A 21,378-nucleotide genomic window follows, 5' to 3' on the forward strand; every position below is an offset into this window, starting at 1 on the left:
TGATCAATACTGATCTTTGAGTCAGCAAATATGTCCACTTGAAAGCAAACAACATGTGTAGAACATCCTGAGTGGAGCATGGGCTGACTGGAGCATCTCTTCCCTATTGAAGGCCATCACGCAGGGGGCTGAAGTGAATGATTGATAAGGGAATGAATGTGGGGTAATGTTCAGTTGACACGCCTCTGCAGTCTCCTCCTAAAGTATTGATCAGTAGTCACACACCCAGTGGGCATGCTTTTAAGACATGTAACTCCTTTGAGGAAAAATTAACGCTCGAAGAAGCAATGCTGCTAAACAGAGTAGCCACAACTCTGCCCCGTGGGCTCGAGCAGGACTGTGAACCAGGGGGGTTTCCAGGCAGCCAAGGTCTTACCTCGAGGGAATCCGAGACAGACCAGAGGGCTGAGGAGACCAGACCTGAAGAGAAGAAGCTGTCCATAGAATTGGTAGCCACCGTCTCTGTTTGCCCAGCAGGGACTGCGTGAAACTAGCGCAGGGCCTGTTTGTGTATGTCTGTGAAAGAGAGGCTCGCTAAGAGGAATGTATAGCTCTTAATGTCTAACACAGGAGTGATGTGCTTAATGGAACCCTTTACCGCTTGTGTAATTCCTTCTCAAATAAACTGTTGTGTATGCAAGATAATTATTGTGGATCTTTATCACTGGTATGACAGTAATCTGCTCCACTGGGAGCAGGGCCGGCTCTAGGATTTTTGCCACCCCAAGCAAAAAAAATTTTGGCCAACCCTCCTTTTTTTTGTGCCCCCCTGCCCCCAGCCCCGCTCCAACTCTACCCCTTCCGAACCCCTTCCCCAAATCCCCAGTCCTGCCTCCTCCCCTGGGCCTGGCCCCTTTCCCCCCCCCCCCCGTTGCTTCCTGGGGGCCCCCCGCGACCTCCTGCCCTACCTCACCTCCGGTCCGCCTGCTCCCCCGGATGTGCCGCCGCTCCGCTTCTTCCCCCTCCCTCTTTGGCAAGGGAGGGCGGAGAAGTGGAGCAGCAGTGCGTTCAGGGGAGCAGGCGGAGCGGAGGTGAGCTAGGAGGGGGGTGCAGGAAGTAACGGGGGATAGAGGAACCGCTCCCCACTCCAGCTCACCTCCGCTCCACCACCGCCGCCTCCCTCAAGTGGCCGCCGCTCGGCTTCTCCTCCCTCCCTCCCAGCCCTGCTGCGCGAAACAGCTGTTTCGCGCACAGCAAGCCTGGGTGGGAGAGGGGAGAAGCGGAGCGGCGGTGGTACACTCAGGGGAGCAGGTGGAGGTGTAATGGAGGCGAGCTGGGGCGGCGAGGGCACTTTTTCCCCATGCCCCAGAGTCGGCACCTACTGATGGCCGGCGCCAGAATGCCGCCCCTAGAAATGCGCTGCCCCAAGCACCTGCTTCTTTTGCTGGTGCCTGGAGCTGGCCCTGACTGGGAGCCATTAAAGATCCATTCAGGGGTAGTAGCCCTCTGGTGCCGACACCTCCTGGGTGATGTTGTCCCGTAGCCAGGAGCTCTGCTTTGGGCTCTCTCCCGTGGGGCCTGGCCAGTGGCTGGCTGGGGCCTGATATGATTTTTATTTACTGTATTTAAAAACTGCATGCCAATAGCTTCCTGGGACTCTCTGTTAGACCCTCCCCTGAATCCAGTGAGCCTGGCCCAGTGCCATGCTCTGTCCCACACCCAGCCGGGGCCACTATCCCAGTCACTGTGGGGCCAAAAATAAGGGCAGAGAAACTGTCTCTCCAGCTCCGTTCCTGTCCCCAGGGTGCCTAGCCAGGGATGGCTACCAACAGGAAGGGAGATGGGGTGAGATGGGGACTCAAGGGGGAAATAGACTGGGGATCCCCTTTTGCCCCTGTTGCCCTTTCTACCCCCTTGAGTTATTGTGTGCCCTCAGCCTCTGCCCCTTCGCACGTGTTCCCATGTGCCGAACCCCTGACGCATATCCAGGTAAGGGCTGTTGCATCGTGACACACACTCTGGCTTTAACAGCTCCCACAACTCAGTATTGTGAATCATAGAATCATAGAACTGGAAGGGACCTCGAGAGGTCATCTAATCCAGTCCCCTGCACTCATAGGAGACGAAGTATTATCCAGCCCTGACAGGTGTTTGTCTAACCTGCTCTTAAAAACCTCCAACGATGATGATTTCACAACCTCCCTAGGCAATTTATTCCAGTGCTTAACCACCCTGACAGGAAGATTTTCCTAATGTCCAACCTAAACCTCCCTTGCTGCAATTTTAGCCCATTGTTTCTTGTCCTAACCTCAGAGGTTAAGAAGAACAATTTTTCTCCCTCCTCCTTGTAACCACCTTTTATATTCTTGAAAACTGTTCTCATGTCTCCTCTCAGTCTTCTCTTCTCCAGGCTAAACAATCCCATTTTTTTTCAATCTTCCCTCATAGGTCATGTTTTCTAGATCTTTAATCATTTTTGTTGCTCTTCTCTGGATGTTCTCCAATTTGTCCACATCTTTCCTGAAATGTGGCTCCCAGAACTGGACACAATACTCCAGTTTCAGAGGGGTAGCCATGTTAGTCTGGATCTGTGAAAAGCGACAAAGAGTCCTGTGGCACCTTATAGACTAACAGACGTTTTGGAGCATAAGCTTTGACTGATTCTTGCCTCCATATTTATACCTGCCTCTGGAAATTTCCACTACATGCATCTGACGAAGTGGGTATTCACCCACGAAAGCTTATGCTCCAATACGTCTGTTAGTCTATTGCCACAGGACTCTTTGTCGCTTTTCAATACTCCAGTTGAGGCCTAATCAGCACAAAGCAGAGCAGAAGAACTACTTCTCATGTCCTGCTTACAACACTCCTGCTAATACATCCAAGAATGACGTTTGCTCTTTTTGCAACAACGTTACACTGTTGACTCATATTTAGCTTGTGATCCACTATGACCCCAGATCCCTTTCCGCAGTACTCCTTCCTAGGCAGTCATTTCCCAGTTTGCATCTGTGCAACGGATTATTCCTTCCTAAGTGGAGTACTTTACATTTGTCCTTATTGAATTTCATCCTATTTACTTCAGACTATTTCTCCAGTTTGTCCAGATTATTTTGAATTCTAATCCTATCCTCCAAAGCTCGTGCAACCCCTCCCAGGTTGGTATAATCTGCAAACTTTATAAGTGTGCTCTGTATCTAAATTATCTAAATCATCGCTGAAGATTGACTCACAGGAAGGGGCTGATGTCACCGCTCTCATCTGTTTGATCTCTGCACCAAATGCGCACAGCTCCGTCAGACCTGTGATGAGATGCCATTACTGTTAAGTCAGTCTGGCCAGATGGAACTAGGGTGACCAGATCACCCAAGTCAAATATCGGGACGTGGGGTGGGGGGGGGAGGAGGCGGGGCAAAAAAACCCAACACCCTTTCTCCACAAGCGCTGGAGGGAGGTCCGGGAGACGCAGGGGAAGCGCGGGGCCAGGGTGAGTGAGAGTCCAGCCTGGCCCCGAGCAGTTGGGCGGTAGGGAGAGTAGGGGGCGGCCTGCGGGGCCAGACGGTGAATGTTCTCCCACCCTGGGCAGCGGGACTCGGGAGCAGCCGCTGCTGCAGCTCCCACTGCCGCAGGGGAGGAAGCGGCTGATAGCCAAGCTCGGCGGCTGCGGCTCTGGCGCCCGGGCCCGAACCCCCCGAACCTGGGCCTGCTGCGGGGACCCAGCAGCACGCACGCTGCACCCAGCCGCTGCCTGGCCCCGCGGGCCGCCCCCCTACTCTCCCTACCGCCCGACTGAGTCCTGCCTGCTCGGGGCCAGGCCGGACTCTCACTCACGGCACCCTGCTCCCCCTGCGTCTCCGGGGCCTCCCTCCAGCACTTGTGGAGGGAGGAGGAACGGTGAGCCCAGGGAAGAGGTGGGGATTCGGGAAGGGAGCCAATGTGGGGAGGAGAAGGCGGAGTTGGGGCGGGGGGTTGGGGGGGGCGCGAGCACTTCCGGGCTCCGGAGCATTTCCTTGTTTGTCCAGTGTCCCGACCGCACGTCGGTTGGGACGAGGGACAAGCAAGGAAATATCGGGACAGTCCCGATAAAATCGGGACGTCTGGTCACCCTAGATGGAACCAACCTATTCTATCTTCCGTTGACCAATATGCCATTCTCCGACGGGAAACAACAGGCAGCTCCAACTCGACGGTCTGCTCCTACTCAGGGGAGGAGGCCCACTCCTGCGGACCGGGTGGGACCCCACAGCTGAGCTCTCGACACCGTTTTGCTGCGGCAGCTCATGTACTCCTGGACCAGTGCGCTTCTTATAGACTGGAAGCATCCTGGGAAAGAAAGTCTTACCCACTGAGTAAGTTCAGGAGTCCACCGCTGCACCTGCCTCCTTGTCCACTTGATCGTGGATTCCGGACCAGGCTCAACAGGTTACTCTCTGGCTCCTCCAGAGTTGCTGCAACTTTGCACTAGATTGGCCTGGTATCGTCCCCAGGTTGTGACTTTGGGGCAGCGTCGCGGACAATGACTCACGGGGCGGAAGACTGTGCAAGAGTGCAGAGCAGGTTACAAGGCCCAGCCGCCCTTGCTACAGAGACTGTCCCCTGGCCACAGAGCCTGGACGTCGAGCTCTGATGTCTGCACACAAGAAGATTAGGGTGCAGACGCAGCTGCAGGCCCTGTTCCTGCCCACTGCCTCCCCCCCCCCCCTTAGAAAGAACTGTGACCTCTAGGCTTCCATTAAGAAAACAATTAGGAGATCGAGAGACTTCTGGATCCCTCCCGCTTGCTGTATCTCTGCTCCCTCTGATCCATCCTGGAGGTTTTCTCCTGCAGGGGTCCGAGTTTGGCCACAGACTCCTCCAGCCCCCACTTTGAAGAGGACACTCTACGAAAAGCCCATCGCTGATTCCCATCTCCCCACTCTCATCACTTTGGTCCAGTCCTTGGGTTCACATCCCCTCCTCTGGGATAGCCACATCGTTAGAAATTGAGCCCTATAAACAAGGGCCCATATACTGTATGGCTGGGATCTCTGGTTTCTGTCCACTCTGGTATGGCCACCAGGAAGATTCTGCAACCAGGAAATTAAGACATGGAGCTTGGCTTTTCCTGAATTTGATACAAAAATGATTTGTGCAGTTCAAGTCCCCCTCATTTGGTTTATTTTGGTAAGAAGTTATCTTTAGCTTAGTCCGACCCATAATTATTTATCTTCATTGGGCCTTAAATTCTTTCAGTGTCAATGCACACCATACCTCAGCCTGTGTAGATGTTGTAGGGATGAGGGGAAGTTTGGCAGCTGTATAAAATGCAATGAGGATTTCTGACTCCAGAAGAGACCTGGACGGTGGATAGGGGTTGGGGGATAAGCATATTAGTTGGCTGTTTCTTCTAAAATCACCAGCAGTGAAATAGTTAACAATATGTTACCTTTAAAACTGCCCTCATTAAGCTGCCAGAGTTCACACTCAACAGAGATGAATGGGGCAATTCGAGCCTCTCAGAAGCCTGGTCTACACTAGGTGGGGGGGGTCGATCTAAGTTATGCAACGTCAGTTACGTGAATAACGTAGCTGAAGTCGACTTACTTAGCTTGACTTACCGTGGTGTCTTCACGGCGGTGAGTCGACTGCTGCCGCTCCCCTGTCAACTCTGCCTGCGCCTCTCGCCGAGCTGGAGTACAGGAGTCGATGGGAGAGTGCTCGGGGGTCGATTTATCGTGTCTAGACTAGACGCGATAAATCGACCCCCGCTGGATTGATCGCTGCCCACCGATCCGTCGGGTAGGGAAGACATAACCCTGAGACATTGTTTCAGGCTGCCCACAGACTCAGGAAGAACAGACAATGTATTCTAGGCTGTTCAGATTATCAGGGTTAGACATTAAGGCTTGGATTTTCAACAGCACAAGGCCCATCAAAAAGCACCGAAGTGGGTTAGGAGCACAATTCCCACTGGAAATCAAAGGCACCTGTACTCCTCACTCACTCAGGGGCCATGTGTACCTCACTCAGGTCCTTTTGAAAATTGCACCTTTTTTTAAAATGAAAGATTATATTTTGGAGACTAGGAATAGATTCTGTGGCAATTTCCATGGCTAGTGAATATACAGCGCAAGCTAAAAAGCCCACGCAACCTCTCCTGGCTGCTTTCCCTTTAAGAAGAGGCACTTCTTCATGCCCCTAATAAACTGTTTGTCACCTAGAGCAACTTCCATCAGAGGATTGCAAATTACTGTACAGCCGTTACTGAACGGAGCTTTTCCCGTGAGATACAGACGGGTAATGGGAGGCACATCAAGGTTAAGATGTTTGCTTAGGTTCAAGCAGGATGTGTGTGGAGAGATGGGGGCAGAACCAGTTCTGCCTCTTAATTAAAATCATCTTTCCTGTTTCCACCTGTGGCATGTAGGATCTGAACCACTGCTGAGTGCTGCTCCTTATGGCATCGATTCCAAGTGGCCTGGGCAAATTTTAGACAATACAGTGGAGTTTGAAAGTATGGGCTTCAGATTTTACATTGTAACATACTGAGACTGGAACAAAGGAACCCGAGAGAAATTTTCCTGGAGCTAATAAAAAATAATGTCCCCCTAGGGCATTGATTCAAAGTGGCGCTATTGTTCCCCACCTGGTAGGGCTGGCGTCTACGGCTAGTCCTGGAATGGGCACGTTTCGCTCTTACACAATGGAATACAGTAAAACTTTATTTGTCCAACATCTGTCAAACAAATTGTATCCAAAGGGCTTTCCAGATTTCAATGCCCCTTTGTTAGTACTTTGCAATTCATCTGACTGGGCACATCCCAGGAGGGGCAGCACTTAGAGGTTGAGCTTCTCAGGTCCTCAGCGCCGCCCCCCCCCACCTCCCCCCGAGACAGGAGGCAATGTTGTAAATCAGCTCAGAGCTGGAGGGTTGCACCTAGCAACATACAGAACCGCGGCGTGAAAGGCGACAGATAAACTCTTTGCTAAGGGATCTGAGATGCCACTTGGAAAAAGGGGCGTTGTAGAACTTCGCAGAGCAGGGCCTGTGCCCTGAACAGGGAAGCCTGAGCAGAGTCAAGTTCTCTTTTCTCAGCTCAACACAGTCCAGCTCAGAGGACACAGACAAAAGTGGCAAAAATCCTACCGCCGTGTAGCTGGGTTCATCCAGATTGCAGACTGAGAGCAGGAAATGGAAACGGATTCTCCACCTACATTCTCTGGACAATCCCTGGAACGTTTTTTGGTGATGAGGATCCGACACTCGTCACCTAAACCAGGACAGGAAAACAAAGGGAAGCATTATTACAAAAGTTCCCTATTTTCCGATAACCCGAAGGAGATAATTGTATTGCAGTGGGGGGAGGGCATTTCTTAGCAATTAATAACAAAAGAGGGGGAAGTTCTAGCTCAGGTTTCCTATCTTCCAGGAAATTCCCCAACCACGCTGTGTTCACCGCTTACATACAGAGAATCAGGGCCGGCTCCAGGCACCGGCGAAGGAAGCAGGTGCCTGGGGCGGCCAATAGAAAGGGGTGGCACGTCCGTCCATTGTTGGGGCGGCACGTCCGGGTCTGCGGCGGGAATTTGGCGGTGGGTCTTTCAGTGCCTCGCTTCCTCTTTGGCGGCACTTCGGCGGCAGCTCAATCGCTCCGCTCAATAGAGCTTTTCTTTTTTTTTCTTTTTCTTTTTTTTCTTCGACGCTTGGGGCAGCAAAAAAGCTGGAGCCGGCCCTGCAGAGAAGTTAGATAAAAATGTAACTTTATTTCATAGAATTCAGAACACAAGAACCCACAAAACAGAGAGAGCCAAAGCTCCCTAGAATAGAGCTGCACAAGTCACCCCACCTTGGTGGGAGTGTGCCTCCTAGGCCAGGTACACAGCTTGGCTTGAGCTAACGCACTAAAAAACAGCAGTGTGGACGTTACAGCACCGGCAGTGGCTTGGGCTAGCCACCTGAGCTCAGATGCAGGGGGTAGCAAATATGTGACTGGTCCCAGTATCTGCTATCTTTTTTTCCCATTTCATCACTCCACCGTAATTTTGTATGCACACTGTTTGCCCTAGGCAGAAAAACCTGTGAGGTTTGTATGGTGAGATTTTTGCAGTTTGCTGTCTTTCATCTTGTGATTCTGGTCTAAATAAATCAAATCTAGTACATACCTGATGTCTTAAAAACAACTTTGCTGGAGTCTTCAAAGTGGCAGACTAGGCAGTAGACATATGTGAACAGAAACTTTGCAATGCAGCGCGGCAGGGTCTCTCGTCATTTCTGATTTAAGCTTGTTTCAGTATCTGTCCAAAACCCTCTGCCAATCCTTTTGATGCTGGCTGGCAAGCAGCCAAGCTCGTATGTTTCACAGAGTTTTGCCGTAGTCATGTCTGAAAAGCCTCCCAAATAAATTGTGGGCCATTACCTGAAACGAATGCCTCAGGTAACCCACAGGTGGCAAACGTACTGGGAAGCACTTCAGTTCTTTTGACAGAAGAGGTGGTTGTCACGTGCACCACCACTGGACACCCAGAACAAACATCAACCACTGCTAAACACCTTGCCACAGTCCACATCCATGTGTGACCTGGTACCTTTTCTGCCATTTCTATATCTCGCTCTAACACTGGCCACCAGAAATAACTTCTGGCCACCTCTTTAATTTTTCCTACTCCGGGGTGCTACTCAGGTAATTCCACTAGCATTCTTCTCTGTAAGCTTTTAGGTTTGTAGTGCCTATAGCAAACCACCATCTTCCATGAAGAACTCCAGTTTCCTGTAAGCACCATGTGGCTTCTTGGATATGAGAAATGACCACTCTGCAAGCAAACTGTCCACCACCTTAATCAAAGTTGGCTTATCTCTTGCTTCCAGAGCAATTTCCTGAGCTGTAATAGGGAGGTCATCTAGGAAAGGGATTCTATACACAGAATTTCCCTCTCTCTTTCCCGTTGTGTAAAGGGGCAAACCACAGAGCAGTCTCCACAGCGCCACCTAATGGCAGTGCCATGTCATGGACACCATTCAAAAGCCTCTCTTGTGTTTGAGTCCGAAATCAAATTGATCTCTGAGAGCCTCTTTCAGAAAATTACCAAAACAAGGAGTGGCAGACAGGTTTTTCAGGCTTGCCAAATATTCAGAGATTCTTTCTCCTTCTGTTGGATTTCTTAGATGAAACTTAGATTGTTCTGTTAAAAAAAATGGTAGTAGGTACATAATGTATCATTATAATCTCTGTTATGTCCTTATATTCCAGCCTACCATGTTCTTGTGGCAAACCTGTGGCTTTCGGCACTTCTTCTTAGCCTCAGCTGGCATGTGACCAGGATTCATTACCGAATTTGGTCTGATGGTTGGCTCATTAGCTTTCCTGGGCCGGGTGCTGCCGGGGAGTGTGACATGAATGCTGATCCATGCCCCCCCCCCCCACCCCTTTAGGCACTGCAAATGTGGTTTAACCCACCAATGTTAGGAAAACGTCCCTCAGTGTATATCTTCTATAACATTGGCCTAAAAACACTGTTAAAGTCTTTGAGTATAGAATAGGTTGCAAAATTGTCCTCTTTTTCATTAAATTGGAAACTGTCCATCTTTACTCCGTGCAGCCATTTTATCTTTGCTTTCCTTCTTCTTTATTTTTGTATAATCCCATCCTTGGCACCGGTTTCTCTGTTGTGTTCTCAGCATTCACACAGAGAAGTTAGATACAAACACAAATTGATTTCTTAGAAGTCAAAACATGTGCAAACCCCAAATCAGAGAGAAAATAACGGCCTGCTCTCTAAAACAGAGAGGCACAACTCACCACACTTTGCTTTAAGCTGGCTGTCTGCAAAAAAACTGTTATCTCAGGCTTTGGTGGGGAGCCCCTACCTTGCACTCTGCCAATAGCTTGGAATTCCACCACAGTCCTCAATACACCACAACCCAGAGGTCATTACTGGTACTAGGAACCCCTGAAAACATTGAGTATGGCATTCACTTGATAGCACTTGCAGGTATCGGGCAGTAGGCAATGTCCAGAGAACCTCTGCACCCAGATTCCTGGCTAGGATTTTCAAACAGCTGAGCAGGCATGTTAGAGAATGCATTCTGGGTTTTACACTTAGCCCTGCACACAGTGGGATGGGACGTGGCAGTTTGGGGAGTTCAGTGTGGAAACCCATTGTAATGGGTTCGGTCACAGAGAACCCCTTGAGACGGCCACCTGTTGTGCTGAGACTACCTCTGAGCCTGTTTTCCCTGCCAGCTTGGGACTTCAGAACCCTGTCTTATTGAGCCAGACACGCTAGCCTGCTACAAACACAGACCCAGGTCTGAACCACGCCCCCCCAAAACTGCAGGCTTAACTGAAAACAGCTTAAGAAGTGCCCCTGTCTCCAGCACCCAGACACCCAGTTCCCAATGGGCTCCAAACCCCAAATAAATCTGTTTTACTCTGTATAAAGCTTATACAGGGTAAACTCATAAATTGTCCGCCCTCTATAACACTGATAGAGAGATATGCACAGCTGTTTGCTCCCTCAGGAATTAATTGCTTACTCTGGGTTAATTAATAAACAAAAGTGATTTTATTAAGTATAACAAGTAGGATTTAAGTGGTTCCAAGTAGTAACAGACAGAACAAAGTAAAAAGCAACAGAGAGTCCTGTGGCACCTTTAAGACTAACAGATGTATTGGAGCATAAGCTTTCGTGGGTGAATACGTCTGACGAAGTGGGTATTCACCCACGAAAGCTTATGCTCCAATACATCTGTTAGTCTTAAAGGTACCACAGGACTCTCTGTTGCTTTTTACATATCCAGACTAACATGACTACCCCTCTGATACAGAATAAAGTAAGTTACCAAGTTACCAAAATAAAATAAAAACACGCAAGTCTAAGCCTAATACATTAAGAAACTGATTACAGATAAATCTCACCCTCAGACTAGACTCCTTTCTAGTCTGGGCCCAATCCTTTCTCCTGGTCCAATCCTTGTTGCAGCTCAGGTGGTAGCTAGGAGATTTCTCATGACTGCAGCCCCCTTTGTTTTGTTCCACCCCCTTATATAGCTTTGGCACAAGGCGGGAATCTTTTGTCTCTCTGGGTCCCCACCCCTCCTTCTAAATGGAAAAGATTTTCCATTTCCGGGTTTTAGATGGATTCCAGTACCAGGTGACATGGTCACATGTCCTGTGAGACTCCAAGCCTTCATTCTTCCTGGCCTTACTCGTGGGAAGGCTTGCAGGTAAACAGAGCTATTTACAACCAATTGTCCTAGTTGATGGGAGCCATCAAGAATCCAAACCACCATTAATGGCCCACATTTTGCATAATTACAATAGGACCTCAGAGTTATATTTCATATTTCTAGTTTCAGATATAAGAATGATACATTTATACAAATTGGATGGCCACACTCATTAGATTATAAGCTTTGTAATGATCCCTTACAAGAGACCTTTTGCATGAAGCATTATATTCACACTCCTTAACATATTTTCATAAAATCATATGGAGTGCAATGTCACACCCATGTGGTACAGATGTGCATTTCTGTACAGGGCTGCTAGTGATCTGGGGAAACAACACGGGACATTAACTAGTCCAGGGAGCCGGAATTTTTTCTCGACATGTCAGACCAACTGAAAAAACATGTTAGCTATGGTTAAGGTTGCTAAGGGGAAATAATGCTCAATTGAAACCGACAAAAGTCAGGCAATACAGAGTAGAACTGTAGCACCACAAGAAATCAACAAGGCACATGGGATGGGTTGTGTACCCCACACAGGCAAGGAATGAGGGCCTGAGAGGCCAATTAAGCCCCAAGGAAGGAGCTGGGTGGTATAAAGGCAGGAGGTCTGGAGCAGAAGGGGGCTGGGCTGGCTTGAGAGAGCTGGGCGGGGAGATGCTGGCTGGGAGGAGCTGTGACAGGGCTGGGGCTGCTGAACGAGGGTTCAAAGGCTGCTGGCTGGCTGAGCTGTGGCTGGCTGAGAAGCCAGGCAGAGTGAGATGGAAGAGACAACAAACAACACTGACACCGGGCTAGAGGGTGAGGCTAGGGAAAGCATGAAGGAAAAAGAAAAGGGTAGATTCTCTGGCACCCAGAAGAAGGACCTGCAAGGAGAAGGGCAAGGAAGGGAAATGGCAAAAGTTAAAGAATTGTAAATTCGTTAGAGGAGGACATAAAGACAGGGGATCTCAACCTCCTGAGGATGGCAGAGTGGATCAGAACAAGTGCTGGAGATATAGTAAGAGCTAAGAAATTACCCGGAGGAGCCTGGTTAGTGGAATGTAAAAACAAAGAACAAGGAGGGAACTCCGTAAGACAAAGGGACTAGGTAAAATGGAGAAAAAGCTGTCAGCTACCTCAAATTCCTTACAGAAGCAAGAGGGGTAGAATACGGTGTGCCACCTGAACAGTCATCACAGAGGAAATAAAGCAAGGAACAGGTGAAGGTCGGGTGGTAACAGCTAAGTGGCTAGTTAGCAGATGTGAGGAGTGATATAGCAAGCCCTGGGCAGCTTTGTTGGTCACCTTTAATAGAAGGATGCTACCAGATAGAGTCACTTTAGGGCAGGGGTAGGCAACCTATGGCACGCATGCCAAAGGCGGCACGCGAGCTGATTTTCAGTGGCACTCACACTGCCTGGGTCCTGGCCACCGGTCCGGGGGGCTCTGCATTTTAATTGAATTTTAAATAAAGCTTCTTAAACATTTTAAAAACCTTATTTACTTTACATACTACAATAGTTTAGTTCTATATTATAGACTTACAGAAAGAGACCTTCTAAAAACGTTAACACGTATGACTGGCACGTGAAACCTTAAATCAGAGTGACTAAATGAAGACTCGCACCCCACTTCTGAAAGGTTGCCGACCCCTACTTTAGGGTATCAGCCAATGGCTACACTCCAGAGTTTACAGCACACAGCCGCACCAGTGCACCTGCGCGGCAGTAGCACTGCTAATGCAGATGCTCTAAAGTGATGGGATAGTGCTCACCCATCGACTGAATTACTCCAGCCCCCACGAGCGGTGGTAGCTGTTGGCAGGAGAATTTCTCCCGCTGACATAGCACTGTCCACCCCGGCGCTTAGGTCAGTGTAACATACGTCGCTCAGGGCAATGGCCTATTCTCACCCCTGAGCGACGTAACTTATACTGACGTAAGCTGTAGTGTGTACATAGCCTCAGAGACACAAGGTGGGGAAGGTAACATCTTGTATTGGACCGACTTCAGTGGATGAAAAAAGAGACAAGCTTTTGCGCCCCACAGAGCTCTTCTTCGGGTCTGGGAAAGGGGCTCCCAGCATCATCGCAAAATGCAAAGTGGAACAGATTGTTTAGCACATATTCTAAGGGACCATTCAAGGTAGAGTGGCCTGTTAATACCTCTGCAGTCATGGGACAAAAAGAGGGGGTTAGTCGGTTATAGGAGGTAATAAGCCATAAATCCAGTGTCTCTGGTCAGTCCAAGATTTTTGGTGTCTAACCAAGTAATGAATTCAAGCTCCCAGGCTCGTCTTTTGAAAGTATTGTGCAGGTTTCCTTTGAGGATGAGGACGGATAGGTCAGAGATAGAGTGATCGCTTTGGGAAAAATGCTCCCCGACAGGTGATGTCATGTGGTGTTTTTGTCTTTCATCATTTTCCTGTGTGAGTTCACTCGAGAGCATAGTGATTATCTGGTCTCACCTACATCATTATTATTAGAGCATTGAGTGCACTGGATGAGATATACCACATGTCATGATAGGCATGTGCAGGATCCTGAAAGGTGTGTTGTCAGGGGCGTTGATCATTGCAGCCGTGGAGATATGTCGACAGGTTTTGCATCTGTTGTTCTGGCAGGGCCTGGTGCCGCTTTGAGTTGGTGGGTTCTGGTCTGTAGGGAGCTCACGTCTGATGATGAGCTTGGAGAGGTTGGGGGGTTGTTTGAAGGCCAGAAGTGGGGGTTCAGGAAAGATTTCTTTCAGGATGGGGTCCCCATTGAATATGTGTTGCAGTGGTTTGATGACACTCTAGTTGGGGTCCAGCGTGGGGTGGTAGGTGACAACTAGCAGTGTGCGGTCAGAGGGTGGGGGGTTATTTTGTGTTGAAGCAGGTTCTCTTGGGGTATTTCCGTGATGTGATCTACTTCTCTAGTGGAGACTCCTTATTTGGTGAAGGTGGTTTTAAGTGAGTTAAGGGGTGTACCCCTCCTTGTCACCCAACAGACCAGGACGCATTGTAATGTAGACATACCCTTTAGGCACTACTGCAGTAAACATCACTAATAAGTAAGATGTCCCTGCCTTACCTTGCATTCACTCAGCTGTCATAGAATCATAGAATATCAGGGTTGGAAGGGACCTCAGGAGGTCATCTAGTTCAACCCCCTGCTCAAAGCAGGACTAATCCCCAAACAGATTTTTGCCCGATTCCTAAATGGCCCCCTCAAGTATTGAACTCACAACCCTGGGTTTAGCAGGCCAATGCTCAAACCACTGAACTATCCCTCCCCCTAGAAGTTTAGTTTCTGGAACAAAATCCTGCTGCAAGGGGTGGGTTCTGTGGCTGATTGCCTGACCCCAGTATACACAAGGCACTCGGACATTCCTGACTACTTTCCCTGTAAGTACAAGAAGAGGCCTTTCTTCCCCTTTGTAATAGTCCTTGCTGCTTATAAAGCCCCTTCCAGTGGAGGCTCTTAAATCACTTTACACCCCCGATGATGGATTAAGCCTCACTACCCCGACGACGAGGCAGGGAAGTCTCATTATCCCATTCCTTGCAGATGGGGAGATGGAGGTTGAGAAATGCGATGTGATTTTCCTGAGCGTGCACACACCCCCACCCCGGCGGTGTGGCATCCCACTGCCACCTGTGGGCTTGTAGCTGGGAGCAGCAGCCCGCTTCTGGCCATCCCTTTAAAAGGCCACTTCAGCTCATGGCCCTGCCTCTGCGGCATGAGATCAAACAGAGGCAGATTTTTATATATAAACCCACTAGACAGCCTCAGCTAGTGTGTTCCAGGGACTACAGCAATCTGGCGTAAATACCGACACCAATAATTATAGTTTCAGTATCATACAAACTCAGACCTCCCGTCTTCTTGTTCCCAACCGGGCAGGGCTGTTTTCTCCAGCTAGCCCAGAGCTGACACATCACACGTGTATGCAATGAAATAAAATAACACTTTATTTTGTCCAGCCTCTGGCCGACAGAGTATTTCGTACAGGGCTTTTCACAGAGTGAAACAATACAAGCCAGCAATTGGTATATGGCAGGGGTGGCCAAACATACTGACCCTCTGAGCTGCATGTGACAATCTTCACAAGTTCGAGAGCCCAGCGTGCCTGCCAGGGCTCAGGGCTTCATCCCCACTCCTGCTGAAGCCCTGAGCCCCGGCAGGCACCCCGCGTGGGGCTGAAGGCCCAAGACCCCCCTCCCAGCAGGGCAGAAGCCTGTAGCCCCACCACCCTGCCGCAAGGCAGAAGCCCTGAGCTCCCCCCACCCCAGGCTGGTAGGTGGAGAATGGGGTGGAGGGGGCTCCGTGAGCCACATTTTAACTGGAGAAGAGCCGCCCGCAGCTCACAAGCCATGGTTTGGCCACCCCGGTATATGGGGAAAAAAGACAGAAACCAGTGGTGGGAACAAAATGTAGGTGAATAAACTCAACTCTTCATTCATTCACCAGGGCTGATGTTAGCGGGGCAGACCTGAGAGTAAAGGTCTGTTCAGAAATATAGGGAGGCTGCTCTGGTGAGTGAGCCGCGGAGGAGAAGGCTCTCGTGCTGTCGGTGGTGAGGAGAGGCAGAAAGGAGACGGGTGCCAGGGGAATTACACAGGGTCTGTGGCAGAGGTTGGAACAAGTAGCTCTAACGGTGTTAGTACTTTGCGCGATATGGCGCCCTTCTGAGCAGACAGCGCCGTTCAGCTGAGCATCCCAGGTCATCAACGCCGAGCACGGAGGTGTGGTTGTGTCCGAGGCAGAACCACAGTGTGAAAACGGAGAGAGGAATGACTTGCTGTTGGAATCTGAAGTGACTCTGAGGCCAAGTCTAGCTAGTGATATGACTCCCAGCCCATGTAGACGTACTAGCACCAGCTCTCATTGAGCAGGTTGCTAACAATAGACGTGTCGTCATGGCAGCGGCCGCGTACTTGGGGCAACTAGGCCCTGCTGCTGCTTGCTGCGGCTCCATGTTACCATGGCTACACTGGTGTTTTTAGCATGCTTGTTCAGTGAGCGCTAGAGCACGAGGACATCTATGTGAGCCGGGAATCACACCCCTAGCTTTAGGGTAGACGTAGCCTTACCGGGCACAGGGCAGTGTTAACCCAGGTGAAATCTTTGCACAGAGGATGTTTGGTGTCTCACTGGGGAAGCTCGAGCTGGTTCTTTGGGACGTCACAGCCTCCTTTTCCTGGCCCCATCACAGTCCGGATCTGAGGACATAGATGAGACTGGCCAAGATCCCCGTGGCCATCACTGTGTAGCTGGTTTTCACGCTGCTGGCCCCGCTGATGTTGCACAAGGAATGCTGACAGCAAGAGGTAGAAGTGGCTGCTATGCCTAGGTTCCAGTTTGTTTGAGGACACTCGGCAGAACATTTCTTGGTGATGCGGTACTCAGCCTTCTCACCTTAACGGGGAAAGAAAAACAGAGCGAAGAATCCTTATTCAGGAGTCCCCCAGAGTTCCAGCAACTCTGCTTATCAAGGAGATAATGGTACTAAAGCAGGTAAGCAACAAGGGCCAACGGGAAGGACATTTCTCAGAAGTTATGACTGGTTGATTTGCCTCAGACTTTTAACCCAACTAGTCTATCTGCTAGGCAGTGCTCGACCTAACACTCATTGTTGCTATCAGCACAGCAATCATGTCACAGCACCGGTCTCTTGATAGCAGTTACAGACCAGTAGGCAGCAATATGGGAATGTTTACGTATGTTTTCTAATTCCTTTAATCATTATTGTGATAGACTCAAGGAGCACAATCTATGTATTTGATTTAGTTGGGGATTGGTCCTGCTTTGAGCAGGGGGTTGGACTAGATGACCTCCTGAGGTCCCTTCCAACCCTGATAGTCTATGATTCTATGTAGCTTAGCAAAGAGTCGGTTAAGGGATGACTTTTGATCACAGTCTATAAGAACGTACACGAGGGACAAATATTTGACAATGGGCTCTTTGATCTAGCAGAGAAAGGTCTAATGTCATCCAGTGGCTGGAAGCTGAATCTAGACAAATGCCGACTGGAAAGAAGGTGTACATTTTTAACACAGAGGGTAGTTAACCATTGGAAGAATTTAGCAGGGGTCATGGTGGAGTCTCCATCACGGGCAATTTTTCAGTCTGCTCTAGGAATTGTTCTGGGGCAGTTCTCTGGCCTGTGCTACACAGGCGGTCAGACTAAGTGACCCCAATGGTCCCTTCTGGCCTTGGATTCTATAAAGCTATGAACATCCTCTCCAGATTCCTGACCATGGCTTTGGAACAGCCAAAGGAGAGACCACACCCTAGAGAAGCCGTCCCAGGATTCAAACGGAGCCCCTGGGATGTGGGGGGATGAGGGATTGGGGAGTTTGAGGCTTTTGTGGACACCTGTGCAGTGCAGATACTATCAATATGGCTCAGAGCTGTGTGCCTCACTCCCACTAGTAACCTGGGTCAGTTCCCAGCACCTACAGCAGTAGGAGAGAGTAAGGATTCACTGCCAGCGTGCCATTAGGATTATTATAGGGCCGCGTTCCCTAGGGTTCTCAATCCTTTTGTACATGCACAGCACAATACAAATATATTTTTGAACATCAAGATCAGGTAATGGGATTTTGCATGTAAATTCTATTTCTCCAAATAGGTCCCTCCCTGGCGTGCTCATTACTCCTGAGTAATTATGCATCCTCCCAGGAGAGGGAAGAAAGAATCCAGCTCCCTGGCCTGGGGATGAGACACAGGACCTATTGCATCATCAGTAAATTGATACCCAGACATCATGGTGATCACAGCCTTAGACAAACCTTACTGAGATACTGCAGATACTCACCAAGCCCCGTTTTCGTGTAGGTTGTTAGACAGTATTTTTCGTTCTCTGCACAGTCCGTTATTTTAATACAATTCCAGTTGGAGGGCTCATCATTGCAAGTGAAGCATTTCAGTGAGTAAACTGCAAAAGGAAGATGCAACACAGTTTAGACCCTTGTGGAAAACTCCTCTTCAGAACAGCGCTGAGAAAACTGGCTGTTCCTACTAGGGAAATGATAGAATACCAGGGTTGGAAGGGACCTCAGGAGGTCATCTAGGCCAACCCCCTGCTCCAAGCAGGATCAAACCCCAGAGAGATTTTTGCCCCAGCTCCCTAAATGGCCCCCTCAAGGATTAAACTCACAACCCTGGGTTTAACAAGCCAATGCTCAAACCACTGAGCTATCCCTCCCCACATAGTACAGCTGGCGCTGCATAAAGTGCTATCAAATGTACGGAGTTGAACAAACTGGAAAAATAGGGACAGATGCTTTTTCTCTAATCTCAGGCACAGTAACCGCAGATATTATGTCTAACAGCAGTAGAAACATTTCAGACAATGATTGCTGATGTCCCTTTACTTGACTATGGAACAGTAATGCTCATTGGTTAATAGCCAGAACTTCTCCTTCATAGACAGCTCCAGACAGGGAACACAAGATAAGCATAGAGCACACACAGCTTTTCTCTCTGACGGTCTCCCCACCATGCACTGAGCAAACTCAGACCTACCTTGGCTCCAATGCTGCAAATACTTCTCTAACCTTACACATGTAAATAGTCCCAATGAGTTCGACAGGATTACTCATATGCAGACAATGACTCACCTGTGCAATTGTTTACAAGGTCAGGGAGGTAGTTTTGAAAAGCAGATGAGATCAGGAATCCTTGCAGCAGAACAACTATCTCCTTGAAAGGATCCAGCCGCTGGCCTTTCGGCTAGAACTTATTGCTCCGATTGCGTATTGTTAGATCCTCTAGCAAATATCGGCTATCTCATTGTACGATTTTATTTTGTATTTGATCACGTTTGTTAAACTCTTGCCCGAGGGCACAACCCTGCCCGGTGCTGAGCACGCCAGTCCTCAGCCAGCAAAACACTTTAGCACATGCTGAACTTTCTACCTGGGAGTAATCCTATTGACTTCAATGAGAGTATTCATAGGCTTACAGCTAAGAATGTGATTCCGTGCTTTGCGGGCTAGGAAGCAGCATGAACAGCACTGGGCAAATCAAAGCCCCTGCAACAGGATAGTGGAGGAAGGTTATTTCTGTAAGAAAATGGTGCTGGGAAGCACTGCTCATCTGAGCAACAGGCTCAAGATTGCAGAGTGTATCAATGATCCTTGTCAAATGTCTAGGTAGGTCCCCAGAACTAGCCTCGTCCTGTATTGTCCTCTCCCTCAGGCCCTCATAACATGCAGCTCGTAGAGTGGGCACCTAGGTTATGGGCATGGGACTGTGGTCCTTTGTACAATCCAATATGCAAGAGTTCATGGCTTCCTGAAGAGAACGGGATGAAACTAACTAGCTGAAGGCGCTCTGAAATAGCCCAGTCACAAACTGGGGCTCAAAGACAGCCAAGGGGACAGCACCAGTGTCAACTCGCTGTTGACTGTCGCATCTTCACCACTCATGCTGTCAAATCTCCCTGTGTCCCTGCCATTTCTACACTGGTTCTCTCTCATCTGCACATTCTTTGTCTAGCAGAGAAGAATCATTAGCACCTCACCTCGCTCCGCGCACAGGACTGCAGCCAGCAGGGCGAAAAGAAGAGCCTTCATCTTCGCTACGTCTTTGCAGCCTTTGCAGTAAGGGCAGCTCCATCCAGGGCAGGTTTTATAGCCGTGTGGTGTTTGCTTGTCATTACTAGGATGATGGTGATTTGAGGGGGTGGGGGTGTGCCATAGCATAGGTCACAAGATTGATGGGTGTGTGTCTGTGTGACGTCTCCCTATGGAAATAACCTCTCCCTATGGAAAGTTTCTGCCTCATTCTTTCAGTTCGTGTTTGGCTTATGCCCCAAAGCACGAAAGATTTGGTTTCAGAGTAGGGAATTCCTGTGAGAATGTTTTTTTTCTTATGCTTTGTATAATAAGGTGCCTTTGGGGGAAATGGCTGGTCTGGTTTTTTGCATTTTGTTTAAAAATTTCTGCTGATAGCATCCACACCACACAGCCAGTGAGGGAAATGCAAGGAGGAATGAGAGAATTAGGTTTAAAACCACCGGGAAAGAAAACTTTTCTGAAATGTTGTCTGATCTAAAAGCATTTATTGTCCCATGGTCTCATTTTCATCAATGAAATTTTTCAGTTTCAAAACTGGTAATTTTGAAGATGCAATTGGTTTGATTTTTAAAACATCCTGCCATGTGATTAAGCTGACCAGTCAACATGAAAATAAAAACAAGATTTAGAAGAACAATTACACAGGGAAAATATTTGCGACAGAGTAAATGGAAGCACTTGACTGACAGTCTATGAGTAGTTCAATATTGTGTTCACCCCGTTATAGCCCCTCTTGTCTCTGCTCTCTAAACTAAAAAGTCTGAATCTTTCTGGGCCTCGAATGATTTTCTTTGCTTGCCCCTTCACTCTTCTGATTCTCTTATCTCTTCTTTGAGGTGGAGTCATGGTCCCATGGTCGAAATGCCAATGCACACACAACCCAAAATTGCACTGGCAATTTTTCATGCTTTTGCAAATGACTATCTAACTTGCTGTTCTCCATCATTCCCAATGTCTCTGTTAAGTCTTGACCTCAGGTTTCTCTCTCCCACTGAATATTCACATTTCTGAATATTTTCCACCAGCCATGAGCTCACTTACAGAATATGTGAGTAAGTCATAGAATATTAGGGTTGGAAGAGACCTCAGGAGGTCATCTAGTCCAACCTCCTGCTCAAAGCAGGATCAACCCCAACTAAATCATCCCAGCCAGGGCTTTGTCAAGCCGGGCCTTAAAAACCTCTAAGGATGGAGATTCCATCACCTCCCTAGGGAACCCATTCCAGTGCTTCACCACCCTCCTAGTGAAATAGTGTTTCCTAATATCCAACCTAGACCTCCCCACTGCAACTTGAGACCATTGCTCCTTGTTCTGTCACCTGCCACCACTGAGAACAGCCAAGCTCCATCCTCTTTGGAACCCCCCTTCAGGTAATTGAAGGCTACTCTGAAAGTCATTTAGCAGTGATGCCATTTTTCCAGCACCCACTCTTACATTAATTAATAATGCCAAATTTGGGCCCTGTGTGACTCAGTCCTGGATATCGCTTGTTTCCCAACAGCTCCGACTGTGAAACTGGGAGCAAGGATAGGTACCAATTAAACAGCCAAACCTCACAAGAGTATGTGTGTTGGGAAAACTTCCAGGCCTCCAGGGTGGTATCAGGCACGAGGCAGAAGGTAGCAGGTCCTCTGACCCAGCATGCAATGTCCTGTCTTTTGTTTTGATGGGATTATGACACATC

The 21,378-nt window shown here is 48.9% G+C and overlaps 1 protein-coding gene across 1 annotated transcript; it reads right to left on the minus strand.

Annotated features, from left to right (window-relative positions):
- Positions 1–15,091: 15,091 nt before the first annotated feature.
- On the minus strand, positions 15,092–19,711 carry LOC117871692 (lymphocyte antigen 6E-like). Its single transcript, XM_034759471.1, has 3 exons — positions 19,639–19,711; positions 17,929–18,048; positions 15,092–16,526 (listed from the first exon to the last, which is right to left on the minus strand). Exons 1-3 carry the CDS (start codon positions 19,688–19,690, stop codon positions 16,318–16,320), a joined length of 381 nt encoding a protein of 126 aa, XP_034615362.1. The 5' UTR covers positions 19,691–19,711; the 3' UTR covers positions 15,092–16,317.
- Positions 19,712–21,378: the final 1,667 nt, after the last annotated feature.

This window comes from Trachemys scripta, chromosome 2 (genome assembly GCF_013100865.1).
Source record: "Trachemys scripta elegans isolate TJP31775 chromosome 2, CAS_Tse_1.0, whole genome shotgun sequence".
Classification (NCBI taxonomy): Eukaryota; Metazoa; Chordata; order Testudines; family Emydidae; genus Trachemys; species Trachemys scripta.

Coding starts and splice junctions, on each gene's coding strand:
- LOC117871692 (XM_034759471.1), bottom strand. CDS start 19,690: ATGAAGGCTCTTCTTTTCGCCCTGCTGGCTGCAGTCCTGTGCGCGGAG. Junction 18,049..19,638: donor AGTCCTGTGCGCGGAGCGAG/GTGAGGTGCTAA, acceptor TTCCTTTTGCAG/TTTACTCACTGAAATGCTTC. Junction 16,527..17,928: donor CTACACGAAAACGGGGCTTG/GTGAGTATCTGC, acceptor TTCCCCGTTAAG/GTGAGAAGGCTGAGTACCGC.